The following is a 24,348-nucleotide window of genomic DNA, read 5'->3' as shown; positions in this document are numbered from 1 at the left end:
TCCTCCTCCCCTCCCACCTGCTGCGCCTCCCCCAGCAGTCCCAGGCTGGCAAAAGGGCTTCCTCCCAGAGCTGCCTCTGGTCTGCCGTCTGTCACTCCTCTGTCTGCAGCTGTCCCCCACCCCCTTCTTTCCTCCTCAAGTGTCACCAGCCCCCTCACCCTGTCACGTTGCATAGCTCGGCGGGGCTGGGCATGATGGCACGTGGCTGGGAGTTCCAGAGAGCGACTGGGAGGGGGCCAGAGGGTGGGGTGAGTCAGCAGGGGACTCTGGCATCTGAGTCAGCAACGGGATTCGGAAGGGAGTAGGGACCCTTGTCTTTGTGCAAAAGGTGAAACTGAGGCATGGCAAGTGGAAAGGGAGCCTTGCTTGCAGCCCCATAGATATGCGGCAAGAATGGAACCCAGGTGCCCTTCATCTGCCCCAGTGCCCTGAGGGAGGGCATCAGCACTTCCCCTGCACGTTCCCTGCAGCCAGAGATAAATGCCCATGGCATTGGCCCAGGGGGCACCTTGCCCTTTTCCAGAGGCCAGAAAGCAGGGAGTGGCTAGGGGCCTGGCCTCATGGGAAACCCCAGCCGGCTGTGCAGAGGCCTCTCCAGGAAGGAGGATTGCATGCCCTTCTCCTTTCCTGGGCTGCCTAGCTCCAGACCAGGTACCTAGAGACCTGTCCCAGCCTGGCTGAGAGGTGAAAGGAAGGAGCCTCTTCTTCCCCTGAGCAGTCACCGGCAAAACCTGGGGGCTGCCCTTTGGGTTCCTTTTGGCTCTGGCTATGCCAGCCTGCTTGGGTCAGTGAGAGCCTCTAGGCTAGATCCCCATCCCTGCAGAGTTCCACTCAGGTGGGCGGGCAAGATGAGAGCCTGGCTGGAGGGCTGTAGACAGACACCGCCCTTGGGGTGTGTGCCCCATCTCCAGCTGCATCTACTGTATGTGGGGAGGGGGACAGGCTGGCCTGTGACAGACCTTCCTCCTGTGAATGAGCAGGCCCCCTCGTCACGTCACTCTGCAGCAGGGGCTGGTAGGCTCCCAGAGGCCAGGCCTCCAAGGGAGTGAGGGTGGAGCACCTGCTTATTTTCCCAAACCACAGGTGCTCCCAGCTAATGGCATCTGCTGTTAACTCTGATAAGAAAACAACCTCTTCCCGGAATCAACTCTCACCGTGCCTCTCCCAAACCAGGGCCTGACTCCATATGGGATTTGAGACACAGGCCCCTTGACAGAAGCTTTGGGGCCAACCACAGACACTGCCAAACCAAAAAAAAAAAAAAAAAAACTGTTGCTGACGAGTTGATTTTGACTCATAAAAAAAAAATAGTGACCCAGTAATAGAGTAGAACTGATCCACAGGATTTCCAAGGAGCGCCTGGTGGATTCAAACTGCAGACCTTTTGGTTAGCAGCCGTAGCTCTTAACCACTACACCACCAGGGCTTCCATAACTGCTGAGGGGCCTGAAAATCTGCCCACTGGCCTGGCTAACGGTCCCAAAGATGCCTGGGGGCCTGAAGGGTTGGGACTTCCCCAAGGGGGCAGCTCACTTTACTCCAGCACTGAGGGTGGAAACAAGAAGGGCCACATCTGGGTGGGGGGTTCAGGAGAGGGGTGACATCATTTTCCAGTGGTGTGGCATCAGGGCCAGCAGAAGGGGAAGTGAGTTCTCGTCAAGCCCAAGGCAGGGCCACTCCACTGGGCCCCGGAAGGGCCCTCACCGCTGATTCAGCACCCGAGAGTTTTTCCCCAGCCCACTTTGTCCTGGGGACACACACACGCGCGCGCACACACACACGCGCGCGCACACACACGCATGCACACCATTTCCTAGCTGTAGAACAGAGGCCAGGCTTAGGCAGAAAATATCCAGATAAGATTCTTTAGTAGGAGTAAGGAAGAGAAAAATAAATAAACCTCACACATTTAGGAAAGAAAACAATGCTGTTCTTGCCAGGCAGCCAGAGAGGGGGTGCCTGCTAGGACATACTACCCCCTGGGCCCCGGAGAAGGGATGAGCCAGGCTCAGGGTGGGACGTACCCCAAAACCCCAAACAAGTCCCCCTCCCCCACCAACCCTAGCCCCACATGGCGTCTCAGCGGCCTGAGGACCAGACAGCTGATGCAGCTTCTCCAAGTCAGCCACCCCATCCCCACGGGCACGACAAGAGGCGAGGGAAGGGACCTCAGCCTGGGATCCTGGGAGTAGCAGGTCCCCCGGGAGTTTGGAGGTAGTGTCAGGCTCTGCCTTGGGGAACTGACAGCAAGGCCAGCCTAGGGCGGGCCTGAGATGGGAGCTGGAAGCCATCAGTGCACGCTCCCCCCCCACCCCCCCACCCCCCCGGCCCAGTGCAGCAGGAGGGCTCTGGGTTTGGTGCTGTTTGAACCACAGGGGCTGGAGTGGAGTTTCCAGGTGGCCAAGTCCACTCCTCCAGGTGAGAAAACTGACCGAACAGGGATACCACTGGTTGCACCACTAGGAATGGCAGAGCTGGGCCAGGACCCATGTCCTGCCTCCCAGTCCATGTTCCTTGTTCTCAACAAATATGTGACACTTGTTCAGAGACGGGGTAAAGGATAGGGAGCAAGAAGTCAATTTGCGGAGATCCTCTAGACCCCAGATAGGTCTCTGCCCTGATGGTCCCGCTTCCTGCGTCCTCCTCTAGCCTGGCTGTTGAAGAAGATCTTTGCAGCCTCAGAGTACTGGGGCCTTTTCCCGCTGAGGGGGATGGAGCTACATCCCAGAGAGGATCTAAAAGTCCTTGCTAAATGTCCCAGTGGGATGGGACATCAGAGGCGGCACTCCTGGGTGTCTGCCCCTGCCGTGAGTGGATCCTCCTCGCTCGGCTCCATGGTGGCCCCACAGGGCCTCTCAGACCTGTCCTCAGCCTCAGAAGGGAAGCAGGTTCTGAGGCAGGCCCTCACCGATTCCTTCACCTCAGCTTCCAGGCCCTTCATTCTGGCCTCGTACTCTGCCAGTGCCTCCTGCTGGAACTGTAATGGCAGCAAGGACCACCGCCTGGCTCAGGAGGGGTCAACTGCCCCTCTCCCTCCCCTGGACAGTGGAATAAGTAGATGTCCCTTCCAAGAGGTTGGGGTGGGGGTGATCAGGAACCTCTCAGGAGAGGGGCTACCAACAAAGCACAGAGATCTGCAAAGCTGCCTCATTCGGAAGGGCCTGGGACCCCGTGGGAACCAGAGCCTGTAACCCACCCGTGAGGGATGAGGGCCCCGACCTCCTGGTTGGGGCCCCTTTGTACCTGGAGTCAGCAAGCTCTGCTGGGGGCCAATGTAGCAGTCCCTGTTACCTGCTTTTCCAACTCCCGGATCCGTTCCAGGCAGGCCGCCTGCATCTCCCTCAGCTTCTCCTGGTGCCTTTCCAGGGTCTCTGTCATCTGGGTGGGAGTGAAAGGCAGGGAGTCAGGGCAGCACCGATAGGCTGAGCATGATTGGAGTCACAGCTACCATACCAGCTAGCCAGTCATGAGACCCTGGCCAAATTTCTTAAGCTCTCTGAATAGATTATTTCCAATCTGTAAAATGAGGGTAATAATTCCTGTCTGACCAGGCTGTGAAGGATACAATGAAACATTACATGGAAACACAATGCCTGGGACAAGGCCAGCGCTCAGCAGTTGGTAGCTCTGTCACTGTTCCAGCAGGCTTGCTGTTACTGTATAATAATCCCCAGGGGAGCTTTAGGTCCATTCTCAGCAAGGTTCTCCTTCCTCTTCTGACTCCTTAGAGCCTCAGGAGTGTCCCCCCAACCCCAGTCACCCAGCCGCGCCAATCCTATCCCTTGGATGGCAAGCTGTTGTTGTTGTTGTTAGGTGCCGTCGAGTCGGTTCTGATTCATGGCGACCCTACGCACAACAGAACAAAACACTGCCCAGTCCTGCGCCATCCTCACAATCGTTGTTATGCTTGAGCTCATTGTTGCAGCCACTGTGTCAATCCACCTCGTTGAGGGTCTTCCTCTTTTCCGCTGACTCCGTACTCTGCCAAGCATGATGTCCTTCTCCAGGGACTGATCCCTTCTGACAACATGTCCAAAGTATGGAAGATGCAGTCTTGCCATCCTTGCCTCTAAGGAGCATTCTGGCCGCACTTCTTCCAAGACAGATTTGTTCGTTCTTTTGGCAGTCCATGGTATGTTCAATATTCTTCGCCAACACCACAGTTCAAAGGCATCAACTCTTCTCCGGTCTTCCTTATTCATTGTCCAGCTTTCACATGCATATGATGTGATTGAAAATACCATGGCTTGGGTCAGGCGCACCTTAGTCTTCAGGGTGACATCCTTGTTCTTGAACACTTTGAAGAGGTCCTTTGCAGCAGATTTACCCAATGCAATGCGTCTTTGGATTTCTTGACTGCTGCTTCCATGGCTGTTGATTGTGGATCCAAGTAAAATGAAATCCTTGACAACTTCAATCTTTTCTCCGTTTATCATGATGTTGCTCATTGGTCCAGTTGTGAGGATTTTTGTTTTCTTTATGGCAAGCTAGCCCATAGCATTTCCATCCAGGGCATCTGGCCAGAGACAGACCTCTTTAGGCTGGTACCTCAACCTCCACACACAGGCTAGAACCCTCAGATAGTCTAGGGGCTCCCCCTCCCCTGCACTGCCTCCTTCTCTCCCAAACTGCATGGGCAAGTCTGGCCAGTGCATCTCCTAAGTGTGAAGTAAGGGCCTGGGTTCACCCCACCCTTCCTAAGGAGTGTGTGTGCAAGCACAAGTGTGTCTGGGAAGGACAAACAGCCCCTACAAACCTGCCTGATGACCTGTACCACTTCCTGGATGTGGGAGCTGTTGATCTCTCTCTTCAACCTGTTGGGGTAATGGAGCTTCAGAAAGGGCAGGAGGCCCCTGGGGGGAGTGGGGTGAGATGGCGTCTCTTCAGAGTGTAGGCAAAATGGGAAATCTATCATAGAGGCAGAAACCAGCCAGGGGAGTAAGCATGGGGGCCCAAGGAGGATATAAGGGGCAATGGGAGCCTTGGGGGCCCTCTGAAGGAGTGGCTTCCTCACTTAAAACACACCGTCCTTCAAGATTTAGATGGAAAAGCACAGGTGGGAACCAGAACTGCCAGAGTGCGTAGCCTCCTATGCCCACATTCACCTCTCTTTGCATGCTTAATATTTCCTCAGATGAGCCTCTCTGCTCAAATAGTGTTGGTATCTGTGTTTTGCCCAAGGAGGACATTCTCCTACCGTAGGTGGCAGAGGTGGGATCAGCATGGAAGGGCCAGGGAAGAGAGTCAGGATTCACTTGTGGGGTGGCCCCTTCCCACCTGGAGTGGATGTGTGCTCAGCACTGAACCTGGCCTTTGAGTCCTGGGCCTCCTCTCCAGGTGCTCACCTCTCCTGGGCCATCTTGTCTGTGGTGACCTTGATCATGGCCTGGATCCGCTCTAGCCTCTTGGCCTCCAGCTTTTTCTTCATCTCTCTGGAGTCACTGCAGAGACAGGCATCAGGGAGATGTTTTGTGGGGCCTGAATCCTTTCTGGGAGGTAAGAATGCAGCTTGGGAGGCAGGCAGTCATACTTCTCTGACGTTTCCTTGAGGGCCTTCAGCTCTGCAGCTTGTTTCTCTTGGGCGAGCTCTATCATCTTGGCAATTAGCTGAGAGGAGAGGGAGAAGGGGCTGAGCAAGGAGTCCTTTGCTGTGCCATGGGTGTGAGATTGGTTGGAGCTCTAATGGCCCCCGACCAACATGTTCCATGGCTTCCCATGCCTACCCCTGGTCTGGTTCCCTTCTCTATGATACATTTCCCATTTTGGTTGGGTTGTCTTCGAGGAAGGGAAGGGGGGATAGGGGCGGGGAATTGGCTCGCAGCCCAGCCCTGGCACCTCTGCCGTGTTCTGCTCCCTGCGCTTCAGGATGCATTCATATTGCTCCTCGCCCTGCTGCAGCAGCTCCAACTCCAACTTCTCCTTCAGCTCCCGCACCCGCGCGTCTGCGCCCTCCGGGCCCTCGCTGGGCACGGCCCTAGAGGCCTCCTCGCAGGGCAGGGTTCTGCGGAGGCCACACGGGAACAGGCCCTGAGCCCCCGGCCTCCCGCCACGTGAGGGACAGGCCCTGAGCCCCGGCTTCTCCGCAGCAGAGGTCAGGGCGCCGGCCGCGGAGTTACCTCTTCTTGCGGGAGCCCTTGCCTGGGTAGAGCTTGCGGCCGGCCCCGCCGCCGCAGCCGCCGCAGCCGCCCCCACTGCCCGGCGGCACGAGCCCGGCCAGCTGCGCAGCGCCCCGCTGCTGCAGCTCCTCCCAGCGCCGCGCGCCGCGCCGCTCCAGCTCCCGCAGCTCCTTCTCGTGCCGCCGCTGCAGCTTCACGACGCCCTTCAGCTCCCGCAGCTCCTCCAAACTGGCTGTCTGCGGCTCTATGGAGCAGGTGTGAGCGCGCCGCCGCCCCGGTAGCCTCTCCTTGCGCCCCACCGCCCTCAGGAGCCCCAGCCCCGCCCTAGGCCCATCCCCAAGACCCCTGGGCTCAGCAGGCCTTACCTGCGGCTTCTTTTTTCGAGGTCTCCTCCCTAGCCCCGGCCGCTGCAAGAGCCACAGGATGGGCTGACTGAGCTCCCCACCCCTTGGGGTCGAAGTATGGGCCCCTTGCACTGCACCTATCCAGCCCCGTGACTTCAGACACAGCCCTTCCCTCCCAGGTGAAGGTCTTTTTTTTGAAGAGCCGCTGCCAGGCTGGAATGCGCCTGTGGGTGAAGACGAGGACTACGACGGAGGCCTCCCAGTGGGTGGGAGGACCTGAAGTACACACCTGCTGACCCGTTGCTTGTTGGAGCTGATGTCCCATTGACCTGGCCAGCAACTGAACTCCTGGGTGGGAAGGGATTCTGTGTAGGGAAAGCAGGTTAAGAAGGTGGCTCTAATGGCCATGCCTTTTCTCCCTGATCCCAGGACTCCACCCTTCCCCATCTTCCCACAGAAAGGGTAAAGATCCAGTGGTTCAGGCAACACAGACCTCAGGCAGACCTCCTCCCATGGCCTCCTTGAGCTTCACAGACTTCTTATCATGGGCACTGAAGAACTTGATGGGGTTGGTGAGGGCCACGGTAAGATCTGGGTGCACAGGGGCATTGTGGGCCAGGTATAGAGATGTACCTGGAAGCTTCCTCCTGGCCTCACCCCCTCTGTCCTGCCCCTCTCTGGAGGCTGGTTTGGGCTTGGAGCTATAGGGTCGCTATGAGTTGGAATCAACTCCAGGGCAACAGGTAAGGGAGCCAGCGTGGAGCTCCCAGCATGCCGTGGGCCTCCTACCTGCCCAGGTGTCAGGGACATAGTCCTTCATCTCCAGGAAGACGAAGAGCGCGGGCATGGTAAGGGGCATATTACTCTCACTGTGCAGGCACAGGTGATGGTATCCTGGTGGACATGACAGGGTGGGGTGAGCCACAGCCCACTCCCACCCAGCACAGTGCACGGGCAGGGTGGCCAGGTACTCAAGACTTCTAAGTACTGGTTCTGCACCTTCCTGGCTGTGCAACCTTGAGCCGGTTATTTTACCTCTCTGAGATGGTTTGTCCATCTGTGAAATGAGGATAGTAATGCCTACCTCATGCGATTATTGTAGAATTAAGTGAGAATGTGTTATAAGCCCTTAGGGCATTTTAAGCATCTACTGAATGTCAGCTACTTGGGAAACTGCCTCAGCAGTTCTCAAAATGACAGACTTTCTTGTGAGGTGGGTCAGGTCCCACCCCTGTTTCCTAGAGAGGCACTGTTCCTGCCCCACCCCTTATGGCTGACAAGCTGAGGGGGTTAGGTGAGGTCTCAGGGTGCCCACCACCTGGACAGGCTCCTGATGCTGGCCTTGGTCTTGGACTCCCGGGAACAGTGAGGCAGGGCCCCTCTCCTTACCAGAGTTGAGTGCATTGATGGGGATGATGCGGTGTCCAAGAAACTTGTTGTTTTCCTCCATCACGGCCACCCTGAGGGAGGCCAGCTCAGGTATCATGATCTGGGGAAAGTTCAGGACAGGGTAGGCTGGGGAAGGGCGAGGGCAGCTGAGCTGCCCCCTCCCTGGCTCCAGAAGTCTAAGGGTCAGTATGAGAACATGGTAGGTGTTGCCAGTTCGGTGAGGACTGACAGAGGGCATACTCTAGGCCACATACACAGACACCCTCACAGCTCATGCATGGCTGGTCCCCACAGGGAAGAAGGGCTGGATTTGCAACCCAGGGCTCAGGGAGCTCTGGTGCAGGCAGCCCTCGGCAGCTTTGCCAACAGGTGTCCAACGGGAGCAAACACCCTCATGATCCTATGGGCCCAGAGTCAACAATTCTACCTCTAACCCTAACCTGCATACGCGTGTGGGCACGCGCGCACACACACACACACACACACACACAAAGCCGGCCCTGCAAGTAAATTCCTGTAAATTTGGTTTTCATTTCCTTGAAACTCAGGAGGGATGGGGGAGAAGGAGGCTGAAGGAACTCCCTTTATTTCTTCTTTTCTGTGAGTAGAGGTCAAGACCTAGGGATAGACTCCTGCCCCTGCCCTGCCCTGGCCCCCCACCTTTTCAAAGACAAAAGGCTCCTCTTTCCAGACAGGATTGATGGAGTTAGGACTGGGTGACAGCTTGGTACGATAGCGCCTCTTGGGATCCCCAGGAAGGCCGAACAGCTCCACTTCCACATAGGTGCGCACACTGCGTTCAGACAGGAACTGCCCAGAGATCACCTGGGGGTGGAACCTATGGCAGTCAGCTCCCCAACCCAGGCTCTTCCCCAGGCTCAGGGTCTCTGGCCTCCTATAGCTGAAGCATCCACACTTGGGTACTGTGAGGAGTCCCAGAGGCGGTGTGGCTCAGGGGTTACAGCTAAGCGCTGGCATCCAGGGTGCTTCCAGCACTGAGGGCAGAGCTGCAGCCTTTCTGCTTCCCCCCTCAGGCAAGAAAGGGACAACACCCTCCCCCAGGGCCTGGGGCTCTGCCGCCCCACTCTGCCTACTCCTCCTCCCTTCCCCCACCCCAGCATCAGCCCTTCCCCTTGGTTTCCATGGGGACAAAAAGGCAGCCTCCAGTGCTGAGGAGGAGGCAGTTTCCAAGGCAACCTGCTACTGCACGATCTGGCTGGGGCTGAAGTTTGCGGAATATCAGGGGAGGGGGCTGGGAGTGGAGGAGTGAGGCTCCCGCATTCTTCTCCGCAAGACCCCAGCCCTCCCAGCCACTGTTCAGCCCCTGGGTCTTGCCGTAATCGACAGGGTGGTGGCGACCACCACGTCGATGCGGTCCACCGAGAAGGGGTTGAACTGCTTGTCCGGCCGGCGCATGAACTCATGTTTGAGGAGGTAGCCGCTCTGCCCGTTGAACTCAAACAAGGCCATATTCTGCTGCATGGGCAGGTCTGGGGGGCCAAGGGCACAATGTGAGGAGACCCCGGCCTGGGGTCTGCAGTCAGCCTCTACTCCCGATATTTCCCAGGCTTCCCTGTCTTATGAACGGGGAGGTTGGGTAAACAGTGAGAGCGAAGGTTTCCCATGTCCCAGCCTGGTGGGCCCACAACCTGGAGTCAGCCAAGAGCAACGCCACGACCAGACTGCAAGCTCGCAATGGGAGCTGAGGCAGGTATCGCAGACCCATGCCAGCACCTTGATGTCTTTGCATACATACTCACCTATGTACAGTCCCATAGGCATGAGCTGATGCATTTATACCCCAAAACACTCACACCTGAGTGTGCTCCCAGAGCCTTAAACATCAGGACACCCCAGTTTGTCTTAAAGACCTCCCCAGGGCTGGGGCGAAGGTGGGAGGAGGGAAGGGGCCAGGGAAGGGCTCTCAGGGGCCTACAGTGCCCTCACCCATCGTCTGGAAGTTGAGGGCGACCATCTGGCAACCGGAATTCCAGAACATCTGGGGCATGTAGTTGGAGGAGTCCACGCGGGTGCCCTTGGGGTAAATTCGGCTCATCTGGCGCTTGTTGTAGCTGCCTCTGAGTTTAGGAGCCTGGCCTCAGGCCGTCCTGGGAGCCCTGTCCCCAGCCTTCCCCAGCTCCCCACCCTAACCAGGAACCCTGGCTATGGAAGCCAAAAGGATACTCCACAAACTGCACTGAGGCCTTGGAGAGCAGGTCATACGCCTTGAGCTCGGTGAAGGAGGAGATGACATAACTGCGGTTCTTCTCTGCGTAGGGGAGGATAGCGGGGCGTCCACCCAGGCCCTCCCCTCCCTCAGCCCTGCTCTGCGCTTTGGGGCAGCTCCCTCCAGCCTAGGGATGCCTTCCACCCAACATTCCCACCAAGGCTTGAGGGTTTAGGGAGCCTGACCCCTAGGGGAAATGTATGAAAACTGTGTGAGTAACAGTGTGTGACCTGGGTGAAGAGCATTCGCAGTGGATATGTACAGGGGTGGGGTCTGTGCCATGGTCCTAGAGAATGAGGGGTGCGTGCTATGGTCCTGGAGAATGGGGGGGGGTGCATGCCACAGTCCCAGAGAATGAGGGGTGCATGCTGTGGTCCCAGAGAATGAAGGGTATGTGCCACAGTCCCAGAGAATGAGGGGTGCATGCCATGGTCCTAGAGAATGAAGGGTGTGTGCCACAGTCCTAGAAAATGAGGGGTGCATGCCACAGTCCCAGAGAATGAGGGGTGCGTGCCACGGTCCTAGAGAATGACGGGCACGTGTCACTGTCCTAGAGAATGAGGGGTGCGTGCCATGGTCCTAGAGAAGGAGGGGTGCGTGCACACAGTCCTAGAGAATGAGAGGTGTGGAAAATGTGCTGAGGATGTGCCCGGGGGTCAGGATGTACCCTGAGGTCAGGATATGCCTGGGGGTCAAGATGCGCCCGGAGGTCAGGCACATGCTGTGGACATGAACGGTGTGAACACGTGCTGTGATGTGCACAAGGAGTGAAGCATGCAAGCCATGGCTGAACCCTGGGGTGAGTGAGGGGTATACACCAAGTGTAGTAGTATACTCCACAGGTGTGGGCAGATGGAGGTACACAGGCTGAGGTTGCAGAGATTAGAGGGCAGCCACAGAACCTGCAGGAGGCTGCAGGAGTCCCAGGCTAGCCTGGCTAAGGTGGCCTATCATGAAGGGCCTGCCTGTCACCGACACAATCCAGAGCATTCTTTTTGGTGCCAAGTTCCTCAGCACGGTGCTGGGAAACTGGGAGCCACTGCCACTTAAACAAGCCCTTTGCCTGACTCCTCTGCTGGGTATTTATAGACAGGACCCTGGGTCCAAGGAAGGGGGAGAGCCCTCCTTCCCCTTATCCCTGCTGGCCAGGCTGCTCCTGGTCTCAGGACACACTTGTCAACCTTCTGAGTCTACCTAATCTCCAGCTCCCCAGCACCACCACGACCGCCATGAACACCACACCGTGCTAACTTACGGGAAGAGAACTCAAAGGAGATGAACTTGGTGGGCTGGATGTAATTGACGAGGCTGGACATCTCCTCGTAAGCTGTCACCTCCAGGCCTGCTGTGCCCTGGGGAGGAGGGTAGGAAGAGAACAGTGCAGAGCCCAGGAGCCCAGCCGCACACCCCTACCTCCCCACCCTCTACCCCAGAGGGCTCTGTATTAGAGGACGTGGAAGGGCCTCAGAACTATCCCCACACACCTCATCCGACTGCATCTTCTTTATCTCTTCTTCATCCAGGCTTCCGGACTCCTCCTCCTCTTCCTCTCCCACCTCTTCCTCTTCCAGCTCAGCCCCTTCCTCACCAGTCCACACTGCCACACACACCGCTCGGTCAGCTTTTGGAGCAGGGTGGGACTCCCACATCAAGTTAGCTCCCTGGCATGTCCCCTCCAGGCTCAGCCCTCCTCTTATTCCAGACCCCCACTTGCCTTCCTTTCAGGCTGACTCACCTGTGGCCTCACCCACCAGGACTTTGGGTGGGCAGCTGCCCTCAGCCTCCCCAGGCTCCTTGCTGAGGGATATTGGGCCAGAAAACTGGTTCTTCTTGTTCTTGATGAGGATTTTGCCCCGGAGGTCCTCGGGGCTGGGCAGGGGGGTACCTGGTTTTAGCTGTGGGTCGGGGGGGAGAGAAGGTCAGCACCATCCCCTCACCTCCAAGGTGTAGCCTGAACTCCTCCATGTTAAGCTGTGCTCCACTGGCCACAGTCTACTTGTCTACCCTCGTCACTCATCACTCCCCCCTCGTATGTTAAGCTCCTGCCTAACTGAACTTAACCCAGTGTCTCAAGAAACGGATGTTCTCTCTCACCTACAGACACTTTTCCATCTGTCCAGAATACCTTTCCCCACGCTCACCTAAATGAATTCAATGTACCCTTCAGGTTTCAGTTTGGCCACCGCTTCCTCCAGAAAGCCTTCCCTGAGCCCCTAAAACCAGGTTAGGACTTCCCAAGTGCTCCCATAGCAATCACTATGCTGTAACGGCTTGGTTTCTTGTCTGTCTTCCCACTAGAGGGCAAGCAACCTGAGGGTAGGGACTGTGTCACTAATGTGCCTCCAAAGCCCAGCACAGTACCTGATACATGGCAGATGACAGGATCACAGCCCTCCACCCTCCCAAAGGAAGCCCAGCATGCTCGGGGCACATCCTCCTCTATAACCTGGTACCCACACTGCCCCAGGTTCTCAGGCCCAGATGCCCCACAAAGAAGTCCTCTTCACTCACCGGGAACTTTTCCAGGGGCTCGGTGAGCAGCATGTCCCCAAACATCGTCCGGCAGTACTCAGCCATCTTAGCCTGCTGGCGGGGTCTGCAGAGAGTAGGGGGTGGGGTTCAGCAGCTCAGCCCCAACACTTGTCCATTCTTTGTGCCCTCAATGACCTGGATCAGGAGGACATCGAGGCAGGGACACAGGCCAGAGGTCCCAAGGGGTTCCAAGGAGATTATGTTGAGACCTGGGAGAGAGCTGGAAGGGATGACCAAAGGGTGGGAACAGTTGGGGAGAGGACAGATACAGACAGGAGGCTGGGGACAGAGTGGAGAACAAGGCTGAATGGGTCTGAATACATACGAGTCCACATGGTTTTCAAATGACAGGATGACAGGATAAGGGGAGGTCTTAAAGGCACTTTCTGCAATAGCTTCAATAGCTTCCTGGAGGAGAAGGTGACTCCATGGAGATGAGGTCAGTGCTCCTGGCTTCCCTTCCCCATGATACCTTCCTCTACTCCTCAGCCTTAACACACACATGTGACTGCATGGCCACTGTTGGCCCGCAACCCCTCTGGTCCCTCTCTAGTCCCCAGACTAGTTCAAAACCTTCCAGTCATTCCTCTCCTCTACCCGCTCTCTGCTACCCCAAAAAACTTCTGGCCCAGGGCCCTTCCCAGTACCATCCCCACCAGCCCCTTCTACACCCCAAGTCTCACCTTGAAGAATATGTCTGTGGTCATGGTGAAGCCATGGGTGATAATGGGTTCCTCATCTGGGGGCTTCCCCTTCCAGCAGTCTAGCTCCACACAGCGGCAGCCAGACAGCAGCACCTGGCGGTACATCTCAGCCGAGGAAAGGCCTGAGAACTGGCTGCCTGAGCCAGGGGAAGGAGCAGTGGCATCACTCAAGGGCAGACCCAATTTCCCCTACCCAACTCCATCCCAGTCTATCCTGTTAGCAGGGTCAGCAGCATGTAGGCAACCCCTGCTGAGGATTCAGGAAATAGGAGCAGCCCCCACAAAAGGAGAGATCAGCAATGAGGTTGCCAGGGCCTACCTGTCAGGTATGTGTTGTGTGAGGAGTTGATGAAGTAATGATTGAGTGGCTGTGTCATGTCTTGGTAAAGCAGCAGCTTGTCCTGGGCCAGCACGCTGTTCTCTGGCCCAGAGAGAAACCAGACCATGCCCTCAGGTGACAGCTGACCTGGAAAACGGGGTATATGTCAGGCTGTGGCCCTGCTGTCGGGGCAGGGCAGGACTGTGGTGGGTGAGGTGCTCCCTTAGTCCTTACCCCTCTGCACATTGATGCCACTGGGCTCATACTTGTCAATGAGGCCCTGCACCTGGTGAGGCTGTGCTGGTGGGAACAGCAGGGAGTTGAGCCGTGGGTCCCGCTGTTTCTGGTTGATGAATTTGGTCAGGTGTTCCTTGGTCATGTACGGTTTGGCCTTGGCATGGCTACAGACCAGAGGGAAGAGCACAGGTCTGTGTTCACTGGGCCTAGGGGCTCAATGCCCTTCCCCAGTGCAGCTTCCTGGTTCCCAGCACAGCAGATGGGAGGAAAAGATTGCTAGCCACCACCCCTTCCCCATGCCAATCCCAGCCCAAGAAGCTCACTAGGAAGTGAAGATCTCATCTATTTCTGGCCGAGGGCAGAGGCTCATGAGGAAACTCTTATAGACAGATTCTGGGAAGTCTTCAGGATTAATGGCGTCATTCTGGGGAACAAAAAGTTATGATCCTTGCCTTTGTCTCTTCTGAGCTAAAAACCACAAACTAGGCTGAGCCCTAGGTGAGGGGGCCTGGTTAGAGGGAGGGCTCAGGGCAGACAGAGGAACATCAAGGACACCCATGAGTACCCACTTTTGAAAGCACTGATTGCTGAGCAAAGAGCGTGCTTGGCTGGTTTGTTTTGCCTCTGAATTTGGACAATAGCTAATCTTTGGCTGGGGGCAGGAATGAAACTAAGAATGACCAGAACAAGGAGACAGGGTTGTCGAAATTAAGAGGTGCTGCTTGCCAGGGTGGTGGCTTTTTTTTTTTTTTAAGTGGTGAACAAATTATCAGAAAGAAGCTATTTGAATGTAAGCATTTACACACCTCACAACAGAGCCCCAAAATACATGAAGCAAAAACTTACAGAATTGAAGGGAGAGATAGACAATTTGACAATAATAGTTGAAGACTTCAATACCCCACTTTCAGTAATGGATAGACCAACTTGGCAGAAAATAACAAGGAAGCAGAGGACTTGAACAACACTATAAACTAACTAGACCTAACAGACATCCATGGAACACCCCATGTAACGACAGCAGAATACACGTTCTTCTCAAGGGCTCATGGAACATTCTCCAAGATAGACCATATGTGAGGCCACAAAACAAATCTCAATAAATTTAAATGACTGAAATAATACAAAATATGTTCTCTGTCCATGATGGAATGAAATTAGAAATCAATACTAGAAGGAAATTTGAGAAATTCATGATTATGTGGAAATTAAATAATAGGTCAAAGAAGAAATCACAAGGGAAATTAGAAAATATTTTGAAATGAATGGCAATTCATTTTATTGAAATGAATGACAAGCACAGCATGCCAAAACTTATGGAATGCAGCTAAAGCAGTACTTAGAGGGAAATTTATAGCTGTGAATGCCTATATTAAAAAAGAAGATCTTGAACCGATAACCTAATCTTCTACCTTAAGAAACTAAAAAAAGAATAGCAAACTAAACCCAAAGCAAGCAGAAGGAAAAAAATAATAAAGACTAGAGCAGAAGTCTATTCCCATCTCATCCCAGTGCCGTTGAGTTGATTCTGACTCATAGCAGAAATAAGACCCAACAATTCCATCCCTAGGTATAAACCCAAGAGAAATGAAAACATGTCTACACGAATATATATAAGATCATTATTTATAAAAGCCAAAAAGTGGAGACAACACGAAAGTCCATCAACTGATGAATAAATAAAATGTGGTATATCCATACAAAGGAGTATTATTTGGCAATACAAAGGAATGAAGTACTGGTAGATGCTACAACATAAATGAACCTTGAAAACATTATGCTAAGTGAAAGAAGTCAGACACAAAAGACCATATATGTATGATTCTATGTACAAGAAATGTCCAGAATAGATAAGTCTATAGAAATACAAACAAAATAGATTAGTAGCATTCGGGGATATTGTGCCAGAAAAACTTGGCTCTAAGCAAGAGAGCCTGAGTGCGTTTCCCTAAACCTCTCCCTTCCTCTGGAGCTACAGCTCCAAGCAAAGATGGGCCGGTGACCTCAACTGGGACTCAGGGAGAGCTGGTAAACCTTAGCCAAGCTGGGAGCCCAGGGGGCAGGAGAAGAGGAGGGCGAGTGTGTACTGGCAGTGCCAGCTGTAGGGGCCTCCATTCCCACCCTCTCCCTCCCTCCATTCTTAGATCTCCAACAACTGACTCCACACCAAAGTGTCATCAGCTCCACAGAGCTGTGACTGTGGGGGAAGACTTCCTTCTGGGACCCGTGTGAACTGGCAATCAGTGGGGTCTTAGTTTTATTTATCATCTTCCAAATTCTTACCCAGAGAAAATATTTCGTGGGGAGCAGGTTGTGCCTACACAAGCCGCTGGCCAAGCGGGGAGATGGGCCTGAGACCCACTCTACCAGGCAAGCCTGGACCCTGGCTCAAGGCCACATTTGCCCAGAGGCACCTTTTGGGGTAACCCTGCGCACAACTTGTTAACAAGTAGTTAAAAATTAACTACTTAATTAAAAAGAAAGGAAAAACTGTTTTCACTTGCTAAGCTGGCAGCTTCCACCCTAGGTTCTACTCCTTTTCCCTTACTCGTTGCTGTACAGTCAATTCTGACTCATTGCAACCCCATGTGTTACAGAGTAGAACTGCTCTATAGAGTTTTCTTGGCTATAATCTTAATGGAAAGGAGCCCTGGTGGCAGAACAGTTAAGCACTTAGCTGCTAACTGAAAGGTCCTCAGTTTGAACCCACCCAGCAGCTCCGTGGGAGAAAGACCTGATGACCTGCTTCCGTAAAGACTACAGCCTAGAAAACTCTGTGGGGCAGTTCCACTCTGTTACATGGGGACACTATGTGTTGGAATGAACTCCACAGCACCCAACAACAACAGTCTTAACAGAAGCACGTCTCCAGGCCTTTCTTTCGTGGTACCACTGGATTAGAACCACTCCACCGCATCCCGCAACAACAATCTTTAAAGAGAAGCAGGTCACCAGGCCTTTCTTTCATGGTGGGTACAACTGGATTAGAACTGCCAACACAGTCCTGAGCATAAGCCGTTTGCACCACTCAGGGACATCCTCCCCTCTTGGACCCTGTAGACCCAGTCCCTTCTTACAGCATTTTTCAGATCCCTGCAGACTGCCACCTGTCCCTTCAGAGCCTTATCTCACTCCTCCCGGCAAAAAACATACACTCTCCATTCCTGAAGCTACTGCTTGCCCTGATCACATTCCACCAACCCCAGCCTCTGCCGCCCAGCAGGGAGTGGTGCAGACCAACCTGCTCTGAACCTGGCATCTCACCTCCCTCCCTTGCTCTGGCTCCAGCTCTGTGCCTAGTGTCAGTAACCAGCGACTTTAGCGCTAATTGACTTTTGGGGCTGTTGACTAGGACTGTGGTGTCATTTTTGCCGTCCACAAGTCGCTCTCTCTCCAGAGCCAGCTCAGGAGGGAATGAACTTCTCACCTTGCCTTTGGCGAGATGGCAGGCACTGAGGGCCGCTTCCACCCGCTTCCGATCAGCAGGAAACAGCTGGAAAAAACTGAAGAAGCAGAGAAAGGCACCAGACAGAGACAGGGGTCAGGCCTGGAGAAAGACAGGTTTGGGGAACTGGGTGGAGGTGTGGGGGGGAGTTGGAAGGCTCACTTCTTCACAGGAATCTTCCCTTCAGAGTTGAGCTGCATCTGGAGCTTCACCAGGCTGGTAGGGCAGAAAGCAGCCTGTCAAGGCCCTGGGACTGGCATGCTTAGCCCCGAGGGGAGAGGCCAGGCAGGCAGGCACTTACATCTTGTCCAGGAAGGCGCTGCGGGGCGCGTTGGTCGTCAGCGGGTGCTTGACCAGGGCCAGGACATCCTCAGCCCAGTCCTGAGGGGCCACAGAGCACAGTGGTCAGGCCCCTGACCACACAGGTGCCCCCTCCACCCCCTGCAGCCCAGGCCTATATCCCAGGTGTCAAGGCCTAGGCCACGTGCTCCCAGGTACCTTGCCCACATTCTCCTTGTAGGAGACGAAGTTGTGGAAGGTGAGGTCCACCATGTCAGGGCCAGACACCACAGTGAGTGTCTTCAGCAGGAAGCTGTTGTCAGGAAAGTCCATGTTGAAGACATCCCGGAGCTTCTGGCTCTGCAGAAAGTGGCCAACACAGTTAGGATGGGGGTGCTCTGCCCTCCTGTCCCAACTTAGCTTCCCCTTTCCTTCCACTCCAGCACCTTAGCTATGTCCCACAAGGGCAGAAGCCCATCCCTAGCTTGGGACCCACAGGCCTCAGCATCTTCCTATCCCTGATTCCAGGGCTGGGCTAAGAAGGGAGAGGCCCACAGAAGAGATTAACCAAGGCAGTGGGGACTGGGAGTCCTGCATATGTTGTCTGCCAGTTTTTGTTTGAAGGTGGACTCAGCTCCCAGTCTCAGGGAACCCTGCTTCACACCAATCTCTTCCTCCAATTTTCCTACCAACATCAGGCAAATATAGGCAAACCAGTCAGGAGTGGGGGATGTGAGCAGGACCAGTCACACTCTGCAGTGCTCTAAGGGAAGGGCCTGGGCCCTTCTCCTAGAGTCTCAACATCTCAGCTCACCAGGCCCTAGTTCTGAAGCTCAGAGCTCACCAGGCAAGCCCAGGAGTGGCCACACCCCTTCCTTGGCTCAGGCCTGGGTCCTTGCTCCCCAGCCCAAGAGCCCTTCCAGCTGCTCCAGAGATCAGGTGTTCCCCCCTCTGCAGGGACTCCTGCCCTTGCCCCATGATGCTGGTAAAGGGGTGTGGAGCCACCCTGAGTCTTGGCTGCTACTGGGCCTACCTACCTTGGGTATCTTGGCAAACTTCCCAAAGCGGGTATCCCGGATGCTGGTGATATCCAGAAACTCCATTTCCTGGACAGCGTCCCCAGTGGAGCAAAGAAGGGGTGTGGAGCAGAAAGGCCGGGTCAAGAGAGAAGAACAGCAGGAAGGGCTTTCATGCACCCTCAAAACTGCCCTGTCCGGATGTCAAGACAGAACAGGGCTTCCAAGACCCCAACCCTTCCTCCCCACCAATCAGGTTCTCCCTACTCATGGCAACCCTCTTCCCCTCCTCTCTCTCCATTCCTTCCCTGGCCACTGGAGTTACTGGGGCCATGACCTGCAGTGTCTCCTCTACCATCCTGGACTCTCCCCAGGCTTGCCTTCCTTTCCTTCTGCCTGGCTGCGGAGGCCTTTCTCTGATCTCTCAGCGCCCTCAGGTTTACCCAAAACAATAGCAGAGAATCAGCCTTCGGCAGCAACCCTCTCTCTCTCTCCAGGTGATGCTGAGACCGGAGCATCTGGGCCCCAGGCAGCCATGGGTTGGAGTGACTGCGGTCTCCCTCCCAGCCATGGGGCCTAAAGTTGGAGCAAACAGCCCCTGCCCATAGGAGAGCCCCAGAGCCACCCTTCTAGGTCATTCTATACTCCCCACCATCCACATTTCCACCCCACACAGTCTAGATGCTGCCTTGACTCAGTGGATAAAGAGTGTCCAGAGACCAGGTCCTGGTAGGTAGGGCTGCCTCACCTTACTCTGATATGTCCAGTATAAGTAATAACCCTTGGGATCCACTCGGAGGATAACCGGGGAGGCTATTGTAGTTTCCTGCAGAAAGAAGGAGTCAGCTCTCTGCTCTGAGACCTCAGGCCAAGTTTTCCTGGACCAGGCTGAGTCAGGCAGTATTTTCAGGGCTCACCATCCCACTAGGAGGTGCCCGTTCTGGAATCTGAAGGTATTTCACATTGTCCTCCAGAGCTAAGGGCTGGGCATGAGGCTTCGAAAGTTCCGAACCAGAAGTGGGCAGGGGTAGAGGATTCGAGACAGCATTTCTGGAAGAGAAGAGGTTTCCCCTCCAAACTCAAATAAAGATTTCCCTCTAGGCCCCAAATAGCATCTTGGCCCCCACCTCAGCCTGTTTTCAAGGGCCACTGCTTGGCCAAAGGAGTAGAATGTCTCTCTCTAAGACCCCCTGCTACCACCCAGGAAAGCTCAACACAAGAGAGCCAGGATCCCAGACTTCTGCACCTGCATCCAAGGCCCAGCACCATCCAGCCGCAACCTAACTTCCTGGGTGCCCATCCTCTCCTCTGTGAATTCCCCTCACCTCATTCATGCACACGCCCTTTGGGTGTCCTACAGATCCCAGGTGCATTCTCACCCCAAGCCTAAGTGCCCAACCCTCCCTTGCCTGAAACACCCTTCAAAGACCAATCCAAGCCTCGCCTCATCTGAAAAACCTTCCCTGCAATGTGCTGTAACAATCAGGGTGGGGCCTGACTCACAGACCCTAGAAGCCCATCTGAGAACTCCCCAGGGGCCCATGGACTCCAGAGTAACAAGTCTGTGCTGGACCGTGAGTTTGGTGCTCCATGTCTGCTGGATGAGATAATGAATAAATGAATGAACTCTCCTACATTCCTGTACCACTCACGAAGCACATATGCTGCCTTTTATTTTAATGGTCTTGTAGGTACCAATATCAAGATATTAAAATTGAATTTTCCTCCAAGGCAACAAGGTATAATCATAGGTGCACAGCAAACCAGACCAAATGCAGAAGTGACGTAGGACATGGCCAGAAACAGGTCCTCAATGAGAGTATGGAGGGAAGAGAACATTCTAGGAGGAGGAGCCTAATTTTGGAAAAAGCTGTGTTGTGAGCTCCAACCCCTGCCTTTCCAAGGGAGGGTTAGAGTCCCTGACGTCTCACCTCGAGCCTAGTAAGAGGTTTCAACTGTACTTAGAGAGCTTGTGTGACCTCTGCAGTTGTAGGGTGAAGCAGGCTGGAGTTTGACTCCTGCCCACGAAACAGAGTGGGTGGCCAACAGGCTAACTCTGTTTGAGGCGGAGCCAGAGAGGAACTAGCGTGTCACATGAGCTTGCAGCTCACAATGTGTTGGGGCAACAGATGCATGAATATTTGCTGGGGACCAGAGTGGGCCCAAGGGAGAGAGAGCTGGTTTGGGCTCCTAGAGGGGAAAGGGTTCAAAGCCACAGGAAGCTAAAGAAGTAGTTGCAAGTGATCACTTTAGATAACTTGTCAAGACCTCAGGTAAGTTATTCCTAGCTCAGCAGGGGGAGGGTCTTCAAAAACATCCACCAGATTAAAAACAAGCTATAACCTCTACCAGGCTCAGAGAACATGAGCCAGTTACAGATCCCTTCTAAAAGGTCAAAAGCCCATCTGAAACCGTTCCTAGAGGATGTTATTCTAAACTAAAGTTGGAGTTTTCATTATAACTAGTCTCTGAAATAAGACTGGGTTTCGTGACAAAAAGTGACCATACCCAACCCAACTGTCAATTATCCAAGAGTAAATGGAACAACTTGTAGCTTGTTGAGTTTTCTTCCAGGGGCAGGAGGACAGCTTCTCCTACCAAATACATTTTAAAGGGGCAGTGGAAAACAAGATAAACCTGGGGCTTGATTACATCCTGTGCATTGCGCTTATTCGACATGGCGCTACATACCATGTCATCTGCTAATGCTAACTGGGCTGAAGACACAAGCTGAACCCTTTCTCACAGGTGCATGTCCCCAGTAACTAGGTGTGGGAGATGCTGCTTATGGATGTCAGGATCTAGGGGATGTGTAGTGCCCTGCCTTGGGGAGGCCAGGATACACGCAGGTACACAGGTGCTGCTGGCTTAGGGAAAAGTCCACGTAGCTGGTCCCACCTCCAACAACACTCTGCCCAGTTGAGCTACACACACCGCCCAGAGGAACTGAGAGGGACTACTTCACTTTTCATTCTGAGCCACTTCCTTCCCTCTACCCGTTCCTGGGACAGGCCGTCGCCATGCTCCCACCACGCCAACTCAACCGCACCACTCCCAGGGACACAGGAAGCGTCCCACCACAGGGTCCTTCCCCATAGTCATGGCAACCAGATTCCTAGCCTAGCCCAGTCTTGAAAGGCCTGGAGCGCCAGCCTTCCTTAACTCACCGACCCAGAGTCCCCTTATCCCATCCTACAAGATGGAGAAGCCAGCCCTAAGGGCCCCTTTGCCCTCCCCCATGGAGATTTCATTTTCTCTTCCTGGGACCAGCCCAGTGCTCTGGACCCCAAATACAGCCAGCCCAGCAGTTGCCCCATCCCCATAGGAAAGTCCCCATATTGTTCTCCTTGCTCACCCAAGAGAACCCCCAACCCACAGCAGTATTTTCAAGGTCCCAAAGGACGAGTGGCTGAGAAAAAGCCCCACCTTGCCAAGGAGTGGACATGGTGGAGAGAGAGAGCAGGACCAAACAATGCCTTCCCTCTGTTCCTGCAGGCAAGCGGCCAGCGCCAGGCTGAACCCAGCAAGGGGAAGCAGAAGTCCATCTGCTCCTTGCCTGGCCAGGGAGCAGAGGCCTCCAGTTTTCACTTGTGGCCCAGGGGACCTTTTGTTGCTGCCTCCACAGCAGCTCAGGGCAGAGTGTGACCTCCCTGGAGCAGGGCCAGTGCGAGTGGGGAAGGGAAAGACTCTAGTCTGGGACCCTTCTCTGCCACGGTAACAGCGGGGTGTCTGTGCTGGCAGTGGGGGCTGGGCTCCCCTCTGCCTCTGGCCCTGCCTCAGCTCTGAGACACGCTTTCCTCCCACTGATGCTGAGATCCAGAGCAATAACCCCTGCTCTTCTTGGGGGCTTTGGAGGGAGACAGACCCAGACCCAAAGAAACTACCTCCCATGAACCACCTGGGTGGCCCACCTCCTTCTCAGACCCAGACGGAGAGCCATAGCCGCGAAGTCCCAGAGCCACAGCCCCGCAGCTCAGGGCTGGGCACTCAGGCACAAGCCCTCACCCCCAAGCTTGTTTATCCAGTCAGCCGTGTGAGTGCCTGGCCAACCCACACAGGCGCCAGCATCCTGGCAGACATAAACCAATCCCCCCCGCCCTAGTAAAGCCCCCACTGCAGCCCAGTCCCCGCCACCCCGGTGCCCCTGCAGCCCGAGGGCCCTGCCCCACTCACATCATCCCATTTGATGAAGCGCTCGCCTTGGCTCAGATAGGTCTTCACCTCGGGGGACAGCAGGACAGGGTTGAGCAGAGACATAGCGCCAAGTGTCCCTCTTTGGAGAGGCTAGACAGGCACAGGAGGCTAGGAGGAGGGAAGGAAGGAGTGCGGACTGGAGCTGGTCCGGAAGTCTGGGTGCTCTTATAGTCTGCAGGGTGGCGTGGCTGGTTGCAGGGCTGAGGTCTTCAGCCAAGAGCCCATCTGCCTTGTAAATTTGCCTCCTCCCGCCCTGGCTACAGTGGGGGCTGTGGTCGCTGCTCCTGCCCAGGGAGGCCTGGCTTCCCTCCTGGAAGCCCCCGCCCTCACCCCCTGCTTCTGTACTTCCTGCTCAGGGCTTCCTTCTCTGTGCTGCACAGAGCGGAGACACAGGTCTTGAGGCCTGGTCGTCTCAGACCTGGGCTTCTCAGTTCCAGGGATAGGCCCTGTTGGATGCAGGGGGAGGGGGCAGTGGAGAAGGAACAATATGGGAACCAACCAGGAAGACTGCTGCCCAGGCCTGGGCTGAGGGAAGGGTGCAAGGAGCCCACCAGGCTAAGAGGCGGGTCTGTCTAGAGGGTATGAGGGACTAGGACCACCCTGGAGGTAGGAGTTGAGGGTAGGGACAGGGCCCAGCTGGGGCTGAGTGTTTTGAATAAGCAAAGCTTGCTGGACACCCAGCTCCTCTTTCTCAATGCTTCCTCCACATGAAAATGAGGTGCAAGTGAAGCAATCACCCTCGCTCCTCACCTGCCACATGTGACTCCCTCCTCTTGGCCCTCTGGGCCTGGTCTAGGCCTGGGACCTCCACTGACCAGCCACCATTCCAGGCACAGCACTACTGGGAGCAACCCCTTGCCACCCAGCCCCACTGGGCTCTCTTCCCAGGCCCGCTCCCTCTGCTCTGTACCAAGGGGTCTGGGGTGAGAACACTTGGGGCAGGATGGCTGCTCCAGAGAGGCCTCTGCTTAGGGTAGATGGCCCTAACACTGCCCTGGTCCCAGCCCTGCTCAGTCCCAGCCCACTTCCGCTTGCCTAACCTGCTCCTCTTATCACACTTCTTAACCCAGCTGGGGAGGCAGGACTTCCTTCCCCTCTCAGGGCCTGGCTTTCTGCCCCATGTCCCACCTTGGGCCTCTTTCCCACCCCTTGCTGTGTGAGCATCACCCAGGGCCTAGAACTGCCTCTGCTGGTCAGTCTGGGCCAGGGGAGGAGAATGGGGGCGGAGAGGATCACACTCAGTAAACCAGCCAGTGGTGCTGCAGCTAAGGGGACTTCTAGCACAAAACTAACCCAAGGAAGCAACCCAAGACAAGGAGGGTAGAACCTACAGCAAGGCCTGAACTTCAGGGACCCCACTCAGGAACTCCCCCAGGTGCCTAGAACCCCTGCCCTCAGGACTCAACCCCTTCCCTCCCCTTGGCCCCTCCCCATCTCTATTCTTTGCCTTCCTCCAGCCTTGGTAGCCCCTGTAGTTCAGGCTCCTCCAGAGATCATGTTCCCTCTGTCTGTTTAAATGGATTTTGCAAGGGAAATCCCTGCCCCT

The 24,348-nt window shown here is 55.1% G+C and overlaps 1 protein-coding gene across 7 annotated transcripts; it reads right to left on the bottom strand.

Moving 5' to 3' along the window:
- Positions 1-2,329: 2,329 nt before the first annotated feature.
- On the bottom strand, positions 2,330-23,724 carry PLCB2 (phospholipase C beta 2). 7 transcript variants are annotated; one of them, XM_049898530.1, is made up of 33 exons: positions 23,553-23,724; positions 22,782-22,910; positions 19,357-19,434; positions 18,630-18,698; positions 17,812-17,952; positions 17,615-17,694; positions 17,476-17,529; positions 17,296-17,371; positions 14,192-14,292; positions 13,866-14,032; positions 13,632-13,778; positions 13,292-13,449; positions 12,934-13,016; positions 12,588-12,672; positions 11,812-11,971; positions 11,561-11,673; positions 11,332-11,428; positions 10,034-10,118; positions 9,797-9,921; positions 9,185-9,339; positions 8,510-8,674; positions 7,850-7,949; positions 7,250-7,354; positions 6,954-7,051; positions 6,750-6,825; positions 6,482-6,523; positions 6,117-6,360; positions 5,836-6,001; positions 5,531-5,607; positions 5,346-5,441; positions 4,757-4,814; positions 3,292-3,378; positions 2,330-2,977 (listed from the first exon to the last, which is right to left on the bottom strand). In XM_049898530.1, exons 2-33 carry the CDS (start codon positions 22,863-22,865, stop codon positions 2,774-2,776), a joined length of 3,576 nt encoding a protein of 1,191 aa, XP_049754487.1. In that variant the 5' UTR covers positions 22,866-22,910; positions 23,553-23,724; the 3' UTR covers positions 2,330-2,773. The 7 variants fall into 7 exon arrangements, with proteins under 7 accessions (XP_049754487.1, XP_049754486.1, XP_049754490.1 ...); XM_049898529.1 differs by lacking the exon at positions 23,553-23,724 and having other exon boundaries at positions 22,782-23,120; XM_049898533.1 differs by lacking the exons at positions 2,330-2,977; positions 3,292-3,378; positions 4,757-4,814; ... (14 more) ...; positions 11,561-11,673; positions 23,553-23,724 and having other exon boundaries at positions 11,882-11,971; positions 12,934-13,012; positions 22,782-23,120.
- Positions 23,725-24,348: the final 624 nt, after the last annotated feature.

The sequence above is a fragment of the Elephas maximus genome, chromosome 10, assembly GCF_024166365.1.
Source record: "Elephas maximus indicus isolate mEleMax1 chromosome 10, mEleMax1 primary haplotype, whole genome shotgun sequence".
In the NCBI taxonomy this organism is placed as follows: domain Eukaryota; kingdom Metazoa; phylum Chordata; class Mammalia; order Proboscidea; family Elephantidae; genus Elephas; species Elephas maximus.
The sequence above is the reverse complement of the archived record's forward strand: the minus strand, read 5'-3'. Positions and strand labels throughout refer to the sequence as shown.

Coding starts and splice junctions, on each gene's coding strand:
- PLCB2 (XM_049898530.1), bottom strand. CDS start 22,865: ATGTCTCTGCTCAACCCTGTCCTGCTGTCCCCCGAGGTGAAGACCTAT. Junction 18,699..19,356: donor ACTGGACATATCAGAGTAAG/GTGAGGCAGCCC, acceptor GACGCTGTCCAG/GAAATGGAGTTTCTGGATAT. Junction 6,002..6,116: donor AAGGGCTCCCGCAAGAAGAG/GTAACTCCGCGG, acceptor TGGCCTCCGCAG/AACCCTGCCCTGCGAGGAGG.